Below are 18,854 nucleotides of genomic sequence, written 5' to 3' on the forward strand. Positions count from 1 at the left end.
GCCTGGCAGGTGTCCGGGAGAATGGGCGCCCTGTATCGGGGGCGCCTGGCGCGTGTCTGGGAGAATGGGCGCCCTGTGCCGGGGGCGCCTGGCGCGTGTCCGGGAGAATGGGCGCCCTGTGCCGGGGGCGCCTGGCGCGTGTCTGGGAGAATGGGCGCCCTGTGCCCGGGGCGCCTGGCGCGTGTCCGGGAGAATGGGCGCCCTGTGCCGGGGGCGCCTGGCGCGTGTCCGGGAGAATGGGCGCCCTGTGCCGGGGGCTCCTCCCACTGCCCCGATTCGCATGTGCTCGAGCGAGAGGAGACGCTATTGGCCCAGTGTGCTCCGCTCAGCTGGTGGAGTGGGGCGTGCCCCCGTGGAAGCCCCCTCTGCTGCCGAGCGTAACCGATTGGGCTTTGCCCCGGGCGGCAGGTGTTTGTGGAGCTGAACGAGCTGGTGGCGGAGAAGAACCAGGACATGCACTGGAAGGAGACAGCCCGCTGGATCAAGTTTGAGGAGGACGTGGAGGAGGACACAGCGCGGTGGGGGAAGCCTCACGTAGCCTCCCTATCCTTCCGCAGCCTGCTGGAGCTCAGGAAGACCATCGCCCACGGTGAGTGTCAGCCGGGATCCTGCGGAGAGAGCGGAGGGGAGGGGAGGGGAGGGGAGCCGAGGGGAGGGGGCAGCTGCAGGCCCTGCAGTGGCATCTCGGCCCAGGCTCTTGGAGGGAGAGTTACGCAGCGTGAGAGGCTCCTCTGGCCTGTGTGACTGGGCTCTGGGAAGGGGGCCAGGGCGTCACGCTCAGGGCTGGCTCGAGCCATTCCTGTGCCCCGGGCAGCGGGTGCGTGGCGCATGCGCGGCGCCTGATGGCAGCTCTAAGGGGCGTCGTGCGGCCGGGCGCGCAGCACCCCTTCAGCTGCCATCAGGCGCCCCCTATAGGTCGCTGCCCGGCTAGCCCCCCCTTAATCTGGCCCTGGTCACGCTGTGGGGTGCCCACTCCTGTGTCCTGTCAGACACGCCTGCTGGCTCTGAGCACGGGCGGGGACCCACCTGCACCAGGGCTGCTCTGTTGGGCCAGTAAAGGGGCTCTGAAGTTTCTTTGCTCTCGAGGCAGGCGACCGGCAGCCTAGATGGAACCAGTGACACAGGAGTGAGTCACATTCTCTAAAGCCTGGAGCGGCCTGGGAACCTGGTGCCCGGGAGACTCCTGAGCCAGGGCCCCCCAGCAGGAGAGTGGGGCTGGCAGGGCTTCTCTGGGGCAGCTATCGACTGTGGCTCCAAGTCCCGTAGTGTCTGCAAAGCCCCCGTGCGAGCAAGCGTCTGGGCGAGGGGTCAGAAGAGGGGAGTGAGGCGGCAGACTGGGGTGTGCCAGGCTGCTGCCTGGGCCTCAGCGCGTTGCTGTTGGGGCAGGTGTCCCGCTGCCCAGCACTGAGGTCATGCGCTACCGTGCTTGGCAAGGCCGGTGCGCCGAGTGCCACGGGGCAGGCGAGGGAAGAGTCTGCCTCTACGCAGAGGGCTGAGGAAGGGCGGAGCCCGAGGACTAGTCTTGCCGATGGAGCAGGTCTGAGCTGAATGGCTTTCCGTGCTCTGGGAAGAGGCTGACTTGGCACCGTGTTCCTGGGCGAAAGGCAGCTCGTGGGCCGGATCCGGCCTGCAGAGGCAGCGGGGAGCCCCAGGAGGGTTCCCCCGCAGCCCAGCGCCAGGCAGAAACGCGGCTGCAGGGCTCCATTTCTGTTTTAAAACTGGAGGGGGGGGAGTTTTAGGAGCCAGCCAATGGGAGCTGCTTGCTGGACTAACAGGCAGCCAAGAACCACGGCCCCTCTCCTGGGCTCAGTTATCCATGAAGCACGTGGCCGGGCAGGCTGGGAAGCATCCTAAGCTCGGCAGGCAGGCAGGCTAGTTTGGCAGCTGGCAAGCAAGTCTCTTGGCCACAGCCTGCGTCTGGCCCCCCAGGCCTGTCCTGCCCCAAATCTCTGCCCCCCCCCACCCAACATACCCCAACCCTCTGTCCCCCTCTTCCACCCACACCCCCTCCCAGATCTGGCCCCCCAGTCTCCTGCCCCAGATCACAGTCCCCTCCTACCCTAGGTCACATCCCAAACCCCTGCACGCCAGTCCCCTGCCCTAGGTCACAGACTCCAGTCTCCCTCCTGCACCCCGGTCCCTTCCCCCAAGCATCCATTGCGGACCCTGCATCTCCATTGCTAGCATGGAAGAGCGCGGCCCTCGACCACTTGCCAACATCTTCGAGCGGCTCCCGTCAAAACTGATTGCCCAGCCCTGCTTCAGACTATGTGGGAGGGAAGGAGGAGAGGCCGCTACCCACACAGAAGGGGTGTTCTTTAGACTATGGCTTGACGTGCTCTGTGCAAGGGCATCTCCAAAGACAGACACGCCTGCTAGACCCCTCCCGCAGTCCCAGGGCCCTGGAGGTGGCTCTGGGAGACGCACATCCCAGGGCACAGAAGCCCCCTCACAAATGAAAATGTTACTGCAGAGACATGGGTCTGAGCACGTCTGAAATGGCCCGGGCCTCCGAGCGAACGGGAGGGGAGCGTCGGTCGGCCTGGAGAAGCAGGGCAAGAAATCACTTCTCAGGCTGGCTAGGCCTGAAAGAAGCCACTAGCGACAGCCTCCCAATACGCTGCTGCTGCTGAGCGCGGCGATCCAGCAAAGCCTTTACATGCGGGAGCTTCACCCCCAGCAGCTGCCAGGCAGGTCCTGGCCAGTTCTCCTGGCTCCTCGACACCCCAGCAGAACACTCCTGGCTCCCCAGGCCACCCCAGGCCACCCCAGCCTGGCTCCCCAGGGCCAGCAGGCCCCATTGCTGGGGCACGGGCACGGCCGTTTGCGCCTTGGGCCCAGGCTCGGCGGGACGGTGCACAACCCAGCCCAGCAGCGCTCTGGCCGATTTGCCCCACTGCAGGGGAGACCACGCCCTGACCGAGCCCAGAGAGGGCAAGCAGGGCAGAGGAGAAATGGGGATAGGACCACAGGGACTCGCGGGCCCAGGCAGCGGGGCAGAGCCGTCCTTACTTGCAGGGCTGATCACAGATGGCAGGGAGCGCATGGGAGAGTGCTGCAGGGCCGCCCCACACCTGCCACCGCTGGGACAGAGGCAGGCACGGAGGCGAAGGGCGTCATGGCTGTTTTCATTAGCGTCCTGGACAGGTCTTGGGCAAGACATCAGCGTTCACAGCAGAAACCAGTCACCTGCTGTGACGGCGCGTTGGGGGTCCCCCGTCTCCTGCACCCCGAAATGGCACAAACAGACTGCACCAGCCGGTGGGCTAGAGGAAGTTTATTGCCTCTCCAGGATACAGCACAGCACAGATGTAGTCTGGTCACAGAGCTGGCCTAGGATGCCTCAGGCCCCCTTGAGATGGGGGAGACTGGGCCCCTAAACTCCAGCCTCTTTCCCTAGGCTGTCTCCTCCATCTCCCAGACAGCAACTAACTAACTCAATTCCAGCCCTGCCCCCCAGCCAGGGCAGCATCCACCTTCCTTTGTTCCTCTCCATGGGGGGTGTCTGGCCACTGGTTCAACAAGTTTGGCATTACCTTGGCCTAGTGAGGTTTTCCCTGCTGGGTCTTGCTCCAGACAGCAGGGGTCACCACAGCCCAGCAAGTACCCCCACTACGTCACACCTGCGTGTGAGGGAGGACAGGGAAGGGGCGCCTGTCTGGGGGTCTGGTGCCCGTGTGTGCGTGTGAGGGAGGACGGGGAAGGGGCGCCTGTCTGGGGGTCTGGTGCCCGTGTGTGCGTGTGAGGGAGGACGGGGAAGGGGCGCCTGTCTGGGGGTCTGGTGCCCGTGTGTGCGTGTGAGGAGGACGGGGAAGGGGCGCCTGTCTGGGTGTCTGGTGCCCGTGTGTGCGTGTGAGGGAGGACGGGGAAGGGGCGCCTGTCTGGGGGTCTGGTGCCCGTGTGTGGGTGTGAGGGAGGACGGGGAAGGGGCGCCTGTCTGGGGGTCTGGTGCCCGTGTGTGCGTGTGAGGGAGGACGGGGAAGGGGCGCCTGTCTGGGGGTCTGGTGCCCGTGTGTGCGTGTGAGGGAGGACGGGGAAGGGGCGCCTGTCTGGGGGTCTGGTGCCCGTGTGTGCGTGTGAGGGAAGACGGGGAAGGGGCGCCTGTCTGGGGGTCTGGTGCCCGTGTGTGCGTGTGAGGAGGACGGGGAAGGGGCGCCTGTCTGGGGGTCTGGTGCCCGTGTGAGGGAGGACGGGGAAGGGGGGCCTGTCTGGGGGTCTGGTGCCCGTGTGTGCGTGTGAGGGAGGACGGGGAAGGGGCGCCTGTCTGGGGGTCTGGTGCCCGTGTGTGGGTGTGAGGGAGGACGGGGAAGGGGGGCCTGTCTGGGGGTCTGGTGCCCGTGTGTGCGTGTGAGGGAGGACGGGGAAGGGGCGCCTGTCTGGGGGTCTGGTGCCCGTGTGTGGGTGTGAGGCAGGACGGGGAAGGGGCGCCTGTCTGGGGGTCTGGTGCCTGTGTGTGGGTGTGAGGCAGGACGGGGAAGGGGCGCCTGTCTGGGGGTCTGGTGCCCGTGTGTGGGTGTGAGGGAGGACGGGGAAGGGGCGCCTGTCTGGGGGTCTGGTGCCCGTGTGAGGGAGGACGGGGAAGGGGCGCCTGTCTGTGGGTCTGGTGCCCGTGTGTGGGTGTGAGGGAGGACGGGGAAGGGGCGCCTGTCTGGGGGTCTGGTGCCCGTGTGTGGGTGTGAGGGAGGACGGGGAAGGGGCGCCTGTCTGGGGGTCTGGTGCCTGTGTGTGGGTGTGAGGAGGACGGGGAAGGGGCGCCTGTCTGGGTGTCTGGTGCCCGTGTGTGGGTGTGAGGGAGGACGGGGAAGGGGCGCCTGTCTGGGGGTCTGGTGCCCGTGTGAGGGAGGACGGGGAAGGGGCGCCTGTCTGGGGGTCTGGTGCCCGTGTGAGGGAGGACGGGGAAGGGGCGCCTGTCTGGGGGTCTGGTGCCCGTGTGTGGGTGTGAGGGAGGACGGGGAAGGGGCGCCTGTCTGGGGGTCTGGTGCCCGTGTGTGGGTGTGAGGGGTGACCGGAGGGAGCGTGTTACACTCAGGGAGTGGGGGCGAGCTGTGTGCACATATTAATGGAATACAGGCATCCACGTTCCAAGCGCCCTCGGGGCTGAGGTGGCTCTGCCACACCCCACCGCTGCCTCTGCCCAATCTGCAGGCCCCTTGCAGTGTTCTCTCCATTCACAGCTGGTTCAGACGGTGCCCTCCTGGAGCCCACGCTCCTCAGGTACCTCCTGATCCTCTGGGCTCCGGCTCCAGCTCGGCGTCTCTCTTCCGAGAATCCAAAATAAGTCTCAGAAACCAGAGCACGAACTCCCAGCTCCCCCTCTCTGGGCTGGATATAGTGTGTTGAGGGAAAAGCCAGCAAGGTTTCTGTAAGGGGAGATCCTGCCTCGCTAATCTACTCGAGTTCTTTCAGGGGGTCAACAAACACGCGGACAAGTGGACGTAGTGTACTTAGACTTCCAGAAAGCCTTTGACAGGGTCCCTCCCCAAAGGCTCTTGTGGAAGTTGTCATGGGAAAAGAGAGAAGGGCCTCTCATGGATTGATAATGGTTAAAAGGCAGGAAACAAAGGGGAAGGATAAATGGGCAGTTTTCCGAGAGGAAAGAGGTGACCAGTGGGATCCCCCAAGGTCTGTCCTGGGACCGTCCTATTCAACTGATTTATAAATGATCTGGAGAAAGGAGGAAACGGGGGTGGCAAAATTTGCAGATGATACTAAACTGCTCAAGATCGTTCAGACCAAAGCAGACTGGGAAAAGCTGCAAAACAGCAAAAGGCAGTTGCAGAGAAAACAAGTTTGCAAAGAGCTCGGCGTGAAATCCAGCTAAGCCAAACTCTTCCAAGCACGTGTTGATGGAGGAGATAGAAGAATGACAAACAGATGTGAAATGGAACAAATTTACTGGTGCTCTTATAGTGACCTATTTTCGTCAGCAACAGCAGCGGAGCCATTGTACCTGGGCTCTGTCAGTCCCGAGGCTGATGTGCTCTCCAAAAGTGGCAGCGGCCCTTCAGAGGGTGAAGTTGAGGAGAGTGGCACGTTTAGAGCAAGCACACGTGTGGGACGTGGTACACTCTTTAAAGCACTTCTCAAGATATGATGAAGGGGGGAGAATTCCGAAAGTTTGGAAGAGATCGCGAACTGTTCGTCTGCCGGAAAAAGGTTATCAAGAAGCCATTTGCAACTATCGACCCATCTGCCTGCTTTCTCCTCTTGATAAGGTCTTTCTGAGAATGATCTGTGCCCGTATTGTGGGGGGCCTTGAGGAAAACAGAAGGGAACAGGCAGGTTTTCATCTGGGGATTCTCCACAGTGGACCACATTTTGGTGGTCACACAGATGACCGAAAGGTGTAGAGAGTACAAGATCCCACTATGCTTGTTGTTCATTGACTTTAAAAAAGCCTTTGTCTCGATGGAACAAAATGAAGCTTTGAGTGCTCTCCTTTCACAGGGCATGTCCCCGTGTAGGTTAGACTCATACGAGAGCCCATGTAACTTCGGAAATCACCCCTTGATTGGCGAAGTTAAGCGAGGTATAAAACAGGGGACGTTTGTTTGCCAGCATCCTTCAGACTGTCAAAGCGAAAGGTGGATTTCTGATTGATAGCGAGGTTCTTCGGATGCTCCTGTTCACAGATGACATAGCGAATTAGTCCGGGAGCCGACCTTGTCCATGAATACAGAGGCAAAGAAAGCATTGAGTACTTCAGCCTTCCCCACATCATCTGTCACTAGGGGTACGTCTAAACTACATGGCTCTGTCGACGGAGCCATGTAGATTTGTTTGTTTGGCAAAGGGAAATGAAGCGGCGATTTAAATAATTGCAGCTTCATTTAAATGTACATGGCTGCCACGCTGAGCCGACAGACAGCTGATCAGCTGTTTATTGGCTCAGCGCGCTAGTCTAGACACTCCCCTGTCGAAATGAAAGCCTTTTATCGACATCCCCGGTAAACCTCATCCCACGAGCCATAACGGGGATGTCGATAAAAGCCTTTCAGGTCGGCATGGAGCGTCCAGACTAGCGCACTGAGCCGACAAACAGCTCATCAGCTCATCAGCTGTTTGTCGGCTCAGCGCGGCAGCCATGTAAATGTAAATGAAGCGGCAGTTATTTAAATCGCGGCTTCATTTCCCTTTGCCGATCAGCCTAATCTACATGGCTCCGTCGATGGAGCCATGTAGTTTAGACACACCCTAGGTTACCTCCTACATCTTGAACACTGGGTACAGATGTGGTCACCTTTTCTCAGAAAAGATCTCTTGGCATTGGAAAAGGGCAACAAAAATGATGAAGGGTTTGGGAACGGGTCCCATATGAAGAGAGATTAAAGAGACTGGAACTTTTCAGTTTAGAAAAGAGGAGACTAAGAGGGATACGATAGAGGTCTATAAAATCATGAGTGGTGTGGAAAAGTGAACAAGGAAAAGTTATTTATTTATTCCCACAATATAAGAACTAGGGGTCACCAAATGAAATTAATAGGTAGTAGGTTTAAAACAAACAAAAGGAAGTTTTCTTGCACAGTCAACCTGTGGAACTCCTTGCCAGAGGAGGTTGTGAAAACCAGGACTTTAACAGGGTTAAAAAAGAGCTAGATAGATTCCTGGAGGTTCGGTCCATCAATGCCTGTTAGCCAGGAAGGGCAGGGATGGTGTGCCTGGCCTCTGTTTGTCTGGGAATGGGTGACAGGGAGGGATCAGGTGAGGATTCCCTGCTGTGTTCACTCTCTCTGGAGCACCTGGCCTGGCCACTGTTGGAAGGCAGGACACCGGGCTAGCTGGACCTTCAGTCTGACCCAATGTGGCTGTTCTTACGTTCTTCCCAACTCCCTGTGTCTGAGGGGCATCTTTCTGCTCCCCAGGGCCTCTTGCATGTGGGGCAGCCTCCACCACAGGCCTTTGCAATCCTCCCCAGCGAGTTTCCTCACATCCTCCTGCTCCGGGAGCTTTCCCTGCTGACTCAAGGTCCCGCAGGCTCTGCAGACAGACCTGCGGTTTCTTGGGCTTTTCCTTTCCCCGGCAGCTTCTTCCCCCTTTACCTGGAGTCGTGGGGCTGCTCCCGGGCTGGTTAGTGGCAGGCTGCCTAGCACGGGGCCAAGCCCTGCCTTCCAACGCACGGGAGGGTCAGTGTGTGTGCGCCTGTGAGTCTGGGGCTGGGGAACAGCTGCGAAGCTGTGGGCATGTGGGCTGGCTGCTGGCATGCACACCCAGGTACGCACAGCCCCTGCCTTGCCGTTGCTAGCAGGCCACCCCCTGACCAAGTGAGCGACTGGTGAGTGAATGCTGGCGCGGGTGAGTGTGAGAAGGGGGCTGGCGCTTGTGTGCTGCCCATGGGAGAGGGGCCAGGCCCTGACCGAGTGAGCGACTGGTGAGTGAAGGCTGGTGGGGGTGAGTGTGAGAAGGGGGCTGGCGCTTGTGTGCTGCCCATGGGAGAGGGGCCGGGCCCTAACCGAGTGAGTGACTGGTGAGCGAATGCTGGTGGGGGTGAGTGTGAGAAGGGGGCTGGCGCTTGTGTGCTGCCCATGGGAGAGGGGCTGGGCCCTGACCGAGTGAGCGACTGGTGAGCGAATGCTGGTGGGGGTGAGTGTGAGAAGGGGGCTGGCGCTTGTGTGCTGCCCATGGGAGAGGGGCTGGGCCCTGACCGAGTGAGCGACTGGTGAGCGAATGCTGGCGGGGGTGAGTGTGAGAAGGGGGCTGGCGCTTGTGTGCTGCCCATGGGAGAGGGGCCGGGCCCTGACCGAGTGAGCGACTGGCGAGCGAAGGCTGGCGGGGGTGAATGTGAGAAGGGGGCTGGCGCTTGTGTGCTGCCCATGGGAGAGGGGCCGCCCCCTGACCGAGTGAGCGACTGGTGAGCGAAGGCTGGCGAGGGTGAGTGTGAGAAGGGGGCTGGCGCTTGTGTGCTGCCCATGGGAGAGGGGCCGGGCCCTGACCGAGTGAGCGACTGGTGAGCGAAGGCTGGCGGGGATGAGTGTGAGAAGGGGGCTGGCGCTTGTGTGCTGCCCATGGGAGAGGGGCCGGGCCCTGACGAAGTGAGCGACTGGTGAGCGAAGGCTGGCGGGGATGAGTGTGAGAAGGGGGCTGGCGCTTGTGTGCTGCCCATGGGAGAGGGGCCGGGCCCTGACCGAGTGAGCGACTGGTGAGCGAAGGCTGGCGGGGGTGAGTGTGAGAAGGGGGCTGGCGCTTGTGTGCTGCCCATGGGAGAGGGGCCGGGCCCTGACCGAGTGAGCGACTGGTGAGCGAATGCTGGCGGGGTGAGTGTGAGAAGGGGGCTGGCGCTGGTGCGCTGCCCATGGGAGAGGGGCCGCCCCCTGACCGAGTGAGCGACTGGCGAGCGAAGGCTGGCGGGGGTGAGTGTGAGAAGGGGGCTGGCGCTTGTGCGCTGCCCATGGGAGAGGGGCCGCCCCCTGACCGAGTGAGCGACTGGTGAGCGAAGGCTGGCGGGGGTGAGTGTGAGAAGGGGGCTGGCGCTTGTGCGCTGCCCATGGGAGAGGGGCCGGGCCCTGTCTGAGTGAGCGACTGGTGAGCGAATGCTGGCGGGGGTGAGTGTGAGAAGGGGGCTGGCGCTTGTGTGCTGCCCATGGGAGAGGGGCCGGGCCCTGACCGAGTGAGCGACTGGTGAGCGAAGGCTGGCGGGGGTGAGTGTGAGAAGGGGGCTGGTGCTTGTGCGCTGCCCATGGGAGAGGGGCCGCCCCCTGACCGAGTGAGCGACTGGTGAGCGAATGCTGGCGGGGGTGAGTGTGAGAAGGGGGCTTGCGCTTGTGTGCTGCCCATGGGAGAGGGGCTGGGCCCTGACCGAGTGAGCGACTGGTGAGCGAAGGCTGGCGGGGGGGAGTGTGAGAAGGGGGCTGGCGCTTGTGTGCTGCCCATGGGAGAGGGGCCGGGCCCTGACCGAGTGAGCGACTGGTGAGTGAAGGCTGGCGGGGGTGAGTGTGAGAAGGGGGCTGGCGCTGGTGCGCTGCCCATGGGAGAGGGGCCGCCCCCTGACCGAGTGAGCGACTGGTGAGCGAATGCTGGCGGGGGTGAGTGTGAGAAGGGGGCTGGCGCTTGTGTGCTGCCCATGGGAGAGGGGCCGCCCCCTGACCGAGTGAGCGACTGGTGAGCGAATGCTGGCGGGGGTGAGTGTGAGAAGGGGGCTGGCGCTTGTGTGCTGCCCATGGGAGAGGGCCTGGGCCCTGACCGAGTGAGCGACTGGTGAGCGAAGGCTGGCGGGGGTGAGTGTGAGAAGGGGGCTGGCGCTTGTGTGCTGCCCATGGGAGAGGGGCCGCCCCCTGACCGAGTGAGCGACTGGTGAGCGAAGGCTGGCGGGGTGAGTGTGAGAAGGGGGCTGGCGCTTGTGTGCTGCCCATGGGAGAGGGGCCGGGCCCTGACCGAGTGAGCGACTGGTGAGCGAATGCTGGCGGGGTGAGTGTGAGAAGGGGGCTGGCGCTGGTGCGCTGCCCATGGGAGAGGGGCCGCCCCCTGACCGAGTGAGCGACTGGTGAGCGAATGCTGGCGGGGGTGAGTGTGAGAAGGGGGCTGGCGCTTGTGTGCTGCCCATGGGAGAGGGCCTGGGCCCTGACCGAGTGAGCGACTGGTGAGCGAAGGCTGGCGGGGGTGAGTGTGAGAAGGGGGCTGGCGCTTGTGTGCTGCCCATGGGAGAGGGGCCGCCCCCTGACCGAGTGAGCGACTGGTGAGCGAAGGCTGGCGGGGTGAGTGTGAGAAGGGGGCTGGCGCTTGTGTGCTGCCCATGGGAGAGGGGCCGGGCCCTGACCGAGTGAGCGACTGGTGAGCGAAGGCTGGCGGGGGTGAGTGTGAGAAGGGGGCTGGCGCTTGTGTGCTGCCCATGGGAGAGGGGCCGCCCCCTGACCGAGTGAGCGACTGGTGAGCGAAGGCTGGCGGGGATGAGTGTGAGAAGGGGGCTGGCGCTTGTGCGCTGCCCATGGGAGAGGGGCCGGGCCCTGTCTGAGTGAGCGACTGGTGAGCGAATGCTGGCGGGGGTGAGTGTGAGAAGGGGGCTGGCGCTTGTGCGCTGCCCATGGGAGAGGGGCCGCCCCCTGACCGAGTGAGCGACTGGTGAGCGAAGGCTGGCGGGGGTGAGTGTGAGAAGGGGGCTGGCGCTTGTGTGCTGCCCATGGGAGAGGGGCTGGGCCCTGACCGAGTGAGCGACTGGTGAGCGAAGGCTGGCGGGGGTGAGTGTGAGAAGGGGGCTGGCGCTTGTGCGCTGCCCATGGGAGAGGGGCCGCCCCCTGACCGAGTGAGCGACTGGTGAGTGAATGCTGGCGGGGGTGAGTGTGAGAAGGGGGCTGGCGCTTGTGCGCTGCCCATGGGAGAGGGGCCGCCCCCTGACCGAGTGAGCGACTGATGAGCGAAGGCTGGCGGGGGTGAGTGTGAGAAGGGGGCTGGCGCTTGTGTGCTGCCCATGGGAGAGGGGCCGGGCCCTGACCGAGTGAGCGACTGGTGAGCGAAGGCTGGCGGGGGTGAGTGTGAGAAGGGGGCTGGCGCTTGTGCGCTGCCCATGGGAGAGGGGCCGCCCCCTGACCGAGTGAGCGACTGGTGAGCGAAGGCTGGCGGGGGTGAGTGTGAGAAGGGGGCTGGCGCTTGTGTGCTGCCCATGGGAGAGGGGCCGGGACCTGACCGAGTGAGCGACTGGTGAGCGAATGCTGGCGGGGGTGAGTGTGAGAAGGGGGCTGGCGCTTGTGTGCTGCCCTTGGGAGAGGGGCTGGGCCCTGACCGAGTGAGCGACTGGTGAGCGAAGGCTGGCGGGGGTGAATGTGAGAAGGGGGCTGGCGCTTGTGCGCTGCCCATGGGAGAGGGGCCGCCCCCTGACCGAGTGAGCGACTGGTGAGCGAAGGCTGGCGGGGGTGAGTGTGAGAAGGGGGCTGGCGCTTGTGTGCTGCCCATGGGAGAGGGGCTGGGCCCTGTCTGAGTGAGCGACTGGTGAGCGAAGGCTGGCGGGGGTGAGTGTGAGAAGGGGGCTGGCGCTTGTGTGCTGCCCATGGGAGAGGGGCCGGCCCCTGACCGAGTGAGCGACTGGTGAGCGAAGGCTGGCGGGGGTGAGTGTGAGAAGGGGGCTGGCGCTTGTGTGCTGCCCATGGGAGAGGGGCCGGGCCCTGACCGAGTGAGCGACTGGTGAGTGAATGCTGGCGGGGGTGAATGTGAGAAGGGGGCTGGCGCTTGTGCGCTGCCCATGGGAGAGGGGCTGGGCCCTGACCGAGTGAGCGACTGGTGAGTGAATGCTGGCGGGGGTGAATGTGAGAAGGGGGCTGGCGCTTGTGTGCTGCCCATGGGAGAGGGGCCGCCCCCTGACCGAGTGAGCGACTGGTGAGCGAAGGCTGGCGGGGGTGAATGTGAGAAGGGGGCTGGCGCTTGTGTGCTGCCCATGGGAGAGGGGCTGCCCCCTGACCGAGTGAGCGACTGGTGAGCGAAGGCTGGCGGGGGTGAGTGTGAGAAGGGGGCTGGCGCTTGTGTGCTGCCCATGGGAGAGGGGCCGCCCCGTGACCGAGTGAGCGACTGGTGAGCGAAGGCTGGCGGGGGTGAGTGTGAGAAGGGGGCTGGCGCTTGTGTGCTGCCCATGGGAGAGGGGCCGGGCCCTGACCGAGTGAGCGACTGGTGAGCGAAGGCTGGCGGGGTGAGTGTGAGAAGGGGGTTGGCGCTTGTGTGCTGCCCATGGGAGAGGGGCCGGGCCCTGACCGAGTGAGCGACTGGTGAGCGAAGGCTGGCGGGGTGAGTGTGAGAAGGGGGCTGGCGCTTGTGCGCTGCCCATGGGAGAGGGGCCGCCCCTGACCGAGTGAGCGACTGGTGAGCGAAGGCTGGCGGGGGTGAGTGTGAGAAGGGGGCTGGCGCTGGTGCGCTGCCCATGGGAGAGGGGCTGGGCCCTGACCGAGTGAGCGACTGGCGAGCGAAGGCTGGCGGGGTGAGTGTGAGAAGGGGGCTGGCGCTGGTGCGCTGCCCATGGGAGAGGGGCTGGGCCCTGACCGAGTGAGCGACTGGCGAGCGAAGGCTGGCGGGGTGAGTGTGAGAAGGGGGCTGGCGCTTGTGCGCTGCCCATGGGAGAGGGGCCGGGCCCTGACCGAGTGAGCGACTGGTGAGCGAAGGCTGGCGGGGGTGAGTGTGAGAAGGGGGCTGGCGCTTGTGCGCTGCCCATGGGAGAGGGGCCGCCCCCTGACCGAGTGAGCGACTGGTGAGCGAAGGCTGGCGAGGGTGAGTGTGAGAAGGGGGCTGGCGCTTGTGTGCTGCCCGTGGGAGAGGGGCCGCCCCCTGACCGAGTGAGCGACTGGTGAGCGAAGGCTGGCGAGGGTGAGTGTGAGAAGGGGGCTGGCGCTTGTGTGCTGCCCGTGGGAGAGGGGCCGCCCCCTGACCGAGTGAGCGACTGGTGAGCGAAGGCTGGCGGGGGTGAGTGTGAGAAGGGGGCTGGCGCTTGTGCGCTGCCCATGGGAGAGGGGCCGCCCCCTGACCGAGTGAGCGACTGGTGAGCGAAGGCTGGCGGGGGTGAGTGTGAGAAGGGGGCTGGCGCTTGTGCGCTGCCCATGGGAGAGGGGCCGGGCCCTGACCGAGTGAGCGACTGGCGAGCGAAGGCTGGCGGGGGTGAGTGTGAGAAGGGGGCTGGCGCTTGTGTGCTGCCCATGGGAGAGGGGCCGCCCCCTGACCGAGTGAGCGACTGGCGAGCGAAGGCTGGCGGGGGTGAGTGTGAGAAGGGGGCTGGCGCTTGTGCGCTGCCCATGGGAGAGGGGCCGCCCCCTCACCGAGTGAGCGACTGGCGAGCGAAGGCTGGCGGGGGTGAGTGTGAGAAGGGGGCTGGCGCTTGTGCGCTGCCCATGGGAGAGGGGCCGCCCCCTGACCGAGTGAGCGACTGGTGAGCGAAGGCTGGCGGGGGTGAGTGTGAGAAGGGGGCTGGCGCTTGTGTGCTGCCCATGGGAGAGGGGCCGCCCCCTGACCGAGTGAGCGACTGGCGAGCGAAGGCTGGCGGGGGTGAGTGTGAGAAGGGGGCTGGCGCTTGTGTGCTGCCCATGGGAGAGGGGCCGGGCCCTGACCGAGTGAGCGACTGGCGAGCGAAGGCTGGCGGGGGTGAGTGTGAGAAGGGGGCTGGCGCTTGTGTGCTGCCCATGGGAGAGGGGCCGGGCCCTGACCGAGTGAGCAACTGGTGAGCGAAGGCTGGCGGGGGTGAGTGTGAGAAGGGGGCTGGTGCTTGTGTGCTGCCCATGGGAGAGGGGCCGCCCCCTGACCGAGTGAGCGACTGGTGAGCGAAGGCTGGCGGGGATGAGTGTGAGAAGGGGGCTGGCGCTTGTGCGCTGCCCATGGGAGAGGGGCCGGGCCCTGTCTGAGTGAGCGACTGGTGAGCGAATGCTGGCGGGGGTGAGTGTGAGAAGGGGGCTGGCGCTTGTGCGCTGCCCATGGGAGAGGGGCCGCCCCCTGACCGAGTGAGCGACTGGTGAGCGAAGGCTGGCGGGGGTGAGTGTGAGAAGGGGGCTGGCGCTTGTGTGCTGCCCATGGGAGAGGGGCTGGGCCCTGACCGAGTGAGCGACTGGTGAGCGAAGGCTGGCGGGGGTGAGTGTGAGAAGGGGGCTGGCGCTTGTGCGCTGCCCATGGGAGAGGGGCCGCCCCCTGACCGAGTGAGCGACTGGTGAGTGAATGCTGGCGGGAGTGAGTGTGAGAAGGGGGCTGGCGCTTGTGTGCTGCCCATGGGAGAGGGGCTGGGCCCTGACCGAGTGAGCGACTGGCGAGCGAAGGCTGGCGGGGTGAGTGTGAGAAGGGGGCTGGCGCTGGTGCGCTGCCCATGGGAGAGGGGCCGCCCCCTGACCGAGTGAGCGACTGGTGAGCGAAGGCTGGTGGGGGTGAGTGTGAGAAGGGGGCTGGCGCTTGTGTGCTGCCCATGGGAGAGGGGCTGGGCCCTGACCGAGTGAGCGACTGGTGAGCGAAGGCTGGCGGGGGGGAGTGTGAGAAGGGGGCTGGCGCTGGTGCGCTGCCCATGGGAGAGGGGCCGCCCCCTGACCGAGTGAGCGACTGGCGAGCGAAGGCTGGCGGGGTGAGTGTGAGAAGGGGGCTGGCGCTGGTGCGCTGCCCATGGGAGAGGGGCCGGGCCCTGACCGAGTGAGCGACTGGTGAGCGAAGGCTGGCGGGGGTGAGTGTGAGAAGGGGGCTGGCGCTTGTGCGCTGCCCATGGGAGAGGGGCCGGGCCCTGACCGAGTGAGCGACTGGTGAGCGAAGGCTGGCGGGGGTGAGTGTGAGAAGGGGGCTGGCGCTTGTGCGCTGCCCATGGGAGAGGGGCCGGGCCCTAACCGAGTGAGCGACTGGTGAGCGAAGGCTGGCGGGGGTGAGTGTGAGAAGGGGGCTGGCGCTTGTGTGCTGCCCATGGGAGAGGGGCCTGGCCCTGACCGAGTGAGCGACTGGTGAGCGAAGGCTGGCGGGGGTGAGTGTGAGAAGGGGGCTGGCGCTTGTGCGCTGCCCATGGGAGAGGGGCTGGGCCCTGACCGAGTGAGCGACTGGCGAGCGAAGGCTGGCGGGGCTGAGTGTGAGAAGGGGGCTGGCGCTTGTGTGCTGCCCATGGGAGAGGGGCTGGGCCCTGACCGAGTGAGCGACTGGTGAGCGAATGCTGGCGGGGGTGAGTGTGAGAAGGGGGCTGGCGCTTGTGTGCTGCCCATGGGAGAGGGGCCGCCCCTGACCGAGTGAGCGACTGGTGAGCGAAGGCTGGCGGGGGTGAGTGTGAGAAGGGGGCTGGCACTGGTGCGCTGCCCATGGGAGAGGGGCCAGGCCCTAACCGAGTGAGCGACTGGTGAGCGAAGGCTGGCGGGGGTGAGTGTGAGAAGGGGGCTGGCGCTTGTGTGCTGCCCATGGGAGAGGGGCTGGGCCCTGACCGAGTGAGCGACTGGTGAGCGAAGGCTGGCGGGGGTGAGTGTGAGAAGGGGGCTGGCGCTTGTGTGCTGCCCATGGGAGAGGGGCCAGGCCCTGACCGAGTGAGCGACTGGTGAGGGAAGGCTGGTGGGGGTGAGTGTGAGAAGGGGGCTGGCGCTTGTGTGCTGCCCATGGGAGAGGGGCCGGGCCCTGACCGAGTGAGCGACTGGTGAGCGAAGGCTGGCGGGGGTGAGTGTGAGAAGGGGGCTGGCGCTGGTGCGCTGCCCATGGGAGAGGGGCCGCCCCCTGACCGAGTGAGCGACTGGCGAGCGAATGCTGGCGGGGTGAGTGTGAGAAGGGGGCTGGCGCTTGTGTGCTGCCCATGGGAGAGGGGCCGCCCCCTGACCGAGTGAGCGACTGGCGAGCGAATGCTGGCGGGGGTGAGTGTGAGAAGGGGGCTGGCGCTTGTGCGCTGCCCATGGGAGAGGGGCCGGGCCCTGACCGAGTGAGCGACTGGCGAGCGAAGGCTGGCGGGGGTGAGTGTGGGAAGGGGGCTGGCGCTTGTGTGCTGCCCATGGGAGAGGGGCCGGGCCCTGACCGAGTGAGCGACTGGTGAGCGAAGGCTGGCGGGGGTGAGTGTGAGAAGGGGGCTGGCGCTTGTGTGCTGCCCATGGGAGAGGGGCCGCCCCCTGACCGAGTGAGCGACTGGTGAGCGAAGGCTGGCGGGGTGAGTGTGAGAAGGGGGCTGGCGCTTGTGTGCTGCCCATGGGAGAGGGGCCGGGCCCTGTCTGAGTGAGCGACTGGTGAGCGAATGCTGGCGGGGGTGAGTGTGAGAAGGGGGCTGGCGCTTGTGTGCTGCCCATGGGAGAGGGGCCGGGCCCTGTCTGAGTGAGCGACTGGTGAGCGAAGGCTGGCGGGGGTGAGTGTGAGAAGGGGGCTGGCGCTTGTGTGCTGCCCATGGGAGAGGGGCTGGGCCCTGACCGAGTGAGCGACTGGTGAGCGAATGCTGGCGGGGTGAGTGTGAGAAGGGGGCTGGCGCTTGTGCGCTGCCCATGGGAGAGGGGCCGCCCCCTGACCGAGTGAGCGACTGGTGAGCGAAGGCTGGCGGGGGTGAGTGTGAGAAGGGGGCTGGCGCTTGTGTGCTGCCCATGGGAGAGGGGCTGGGCCCTGACCGAGTGAGCGACTGGTGAGCGAATGCTGGCGGGGGTGAGTGTGAGAAGGGGGCTGGCGCTTGTGTGCTGCCCATGGGAGAGGGGCTGGGCCCTGACCGAGTGAGCGACTGGTGAGCGAATGCTGGCGGGGTGAGTGTGAGAAGGGGGCTGGCGCTTGTGCGCTGCCCATGGGAGAGGGGCCGCCCCCTGACCGCGTGAGCGACTGGTGAGCGAATGCTGGCGGGGTGAGTGTGAGAAGGGGGCTGGCGCTGGTGCGCTGCCCATGGGAGAGGGGCTGGGCCCTGACCGAGTGAGCGACTGGTGAGCGAAGGCTGGCGGGGGTGAGTGTGAGAAGGGGGCTGGCGCTTGTGTGCTGCCCATGGGAGAGGGGCCGCCCCTGACCGAGTGAGCGACTGGTGAGCGAAGGCTGGCGGGGATGAGTGTGAGAAGGGGGCTGGCGCTTGTGCGCTGCCCATGGGAGAGGGGCCGGGCCCTGACCGAGTGAGTGACTGGTGAGTGAAGGCTGGCGGGGGTGAGTGTGAGAAGAGGGCTGGCGCTGGTGCGCTGCCCATGGGAGAGGGGCTGGGCCCTGACCGAGTGAGCGACTGGTGAGCGAAGGCTGGCGGGGGTGAGTGTGAGAAGGGGGCTGGCGCTGGTGCGCTGCCCATGGGAGAGGGGCCGGGCCCTGACCGAGTGAGCGACTGGTGAGCGAAGGCTGGCGGGGGTGTGTGTGAGAAGGGGGCTGGCGCTTGTGTGCTGCCCATGGGAGAGGGGCCGCCCCCTGACCGAGTGAGCGACTGGTGAGCGAAGGCTGGCGGGGGTGAGTGTGAGAAGGGGGCTGGCGCTTGTGCGCTGCCCATGGGAGAGGGGCCGGGCCCTGTCTGAGTGAGCGACTGGTGAGCGAAGGCTGGCGGGGGTGAGTGTGAGAAGGGGGCTGGTGCTTGTGTGCTGCCCATGGGAGAGGGGCCGGGCCCTGTCTGAGTGAGCGACTGGTGAGCGAAGGCTGGCGGGGGTGAGTGTGAGAAGGGGGCTGGCGCTTGTGTGCTGCCCATGGGAGAGGGGCCGCCCCCTGACCGAGTGAGCGACTGGTGAGCGAAGGCTGGCGGGGTGAGTGTGAGAAGGGGGCTGGCGCTTGTGTGCTGCCCATGGGAGAGGGGCCGCCCCCTGACCGAGTGAGCGACTGGCGAGCGAAGGCTGGCGGGGTGAGTGTGAGAAGGGGGCTGGCGCTGGTGCGCTTCCCATGGGAGAGGGGCCGCCCCTGACCGAGTGAGCGACTGGTGAGCGAAGGCTGGCGGGGGTGAGTGTGAGAAGGGGGCTGGCGCTTGTGCGCTGCCCATGGGAGAGGGGCCGGGCCCTAACCGAGTGAGCGACTGGTGAGCGAAGGCTGGCGGGGGTGAGTGTGAGAAGGGGGCTGGCGCTTGTGTGCTGCCCATGGGAGAGGGGCTTGGCCTTGACCGAGTGAGCGACTGGTGAGCGAAGGCTGGCGGGGGTGAGTGTGAGAAGGGGGCTGGCGCTTGTGCGCTGCCCATGGGAGAGGGGCTGGGCCCTGACCGAGTGAGCGACTGGCGAGCGAAGGCTGGCGGGGCTGAGTGTGAGAAGGGGGCTGGCGCTTGTGTGCTGCCCATGGGAGAGGGGCTGGGCCCTGACCGAGTGAGCGACTGGTGAGCGAATGCTGGCGGGGGTGAGTGTGAGAAGGGGGCTGGCGCTTGTGTGCTGCCCATGGGAGAGGGGCCGCCCCTGACCGAGTGAGCGACTGGTGAGCGAAGGCTGGCGGGGGTGAGTGTGAGAAGGGGGCTGGCACTGGTGCGCTGCCCATGGGAGAGGGGCCAGGCCCTAACCGAGTGAGCGACTGGTGAGCGAAGGCTGGCGGGGGTGAGTGTGAGAAGGGGGCTGGCG

The 18,854-nt window shown here is 65.5% G+C and overlaps 1 protein-coding gene across 6 annotated transcripts in view; it reads left to right on the forward strand.

Moving 5' to 3' along the window:
- The window catches only part of SLC4A3 (solute carrier family 4 member 3), a 112,710-nt gene that overhangs the window by 39,787 nt on the left and 54,069 nt on the right, over positions 1-18,854 (forward strand). For all 6 annotated transcript variants that reach the window (XM_075914453.1, XM_075914456.1, XM_075914455.1 and 3 more), the window contains one exon: positions 409-589. In XM_075914453.1, coding sequence (XP_075770568.1) covers positions 409-589 — 181 coding nt within the window. The remainder of the gene's footprint in view (positions 1-408; positions 590-18,854) is intronic.

This window comes from Pelodiscus sinensis, unplaced genomic scaffold (genome assembly GCF_049634645.1).
Source record: "Pelodiscus sinensis isolate JC-2024 unplaced genomic scaffold, ASM4963464v1 ctg77, whole genome shotgun sequence".
NCBI lineage: Eukaryota > Metazoa > Chordata > Testudines > Trionychidae > Pelodiscus > Pelodiscus sinensis.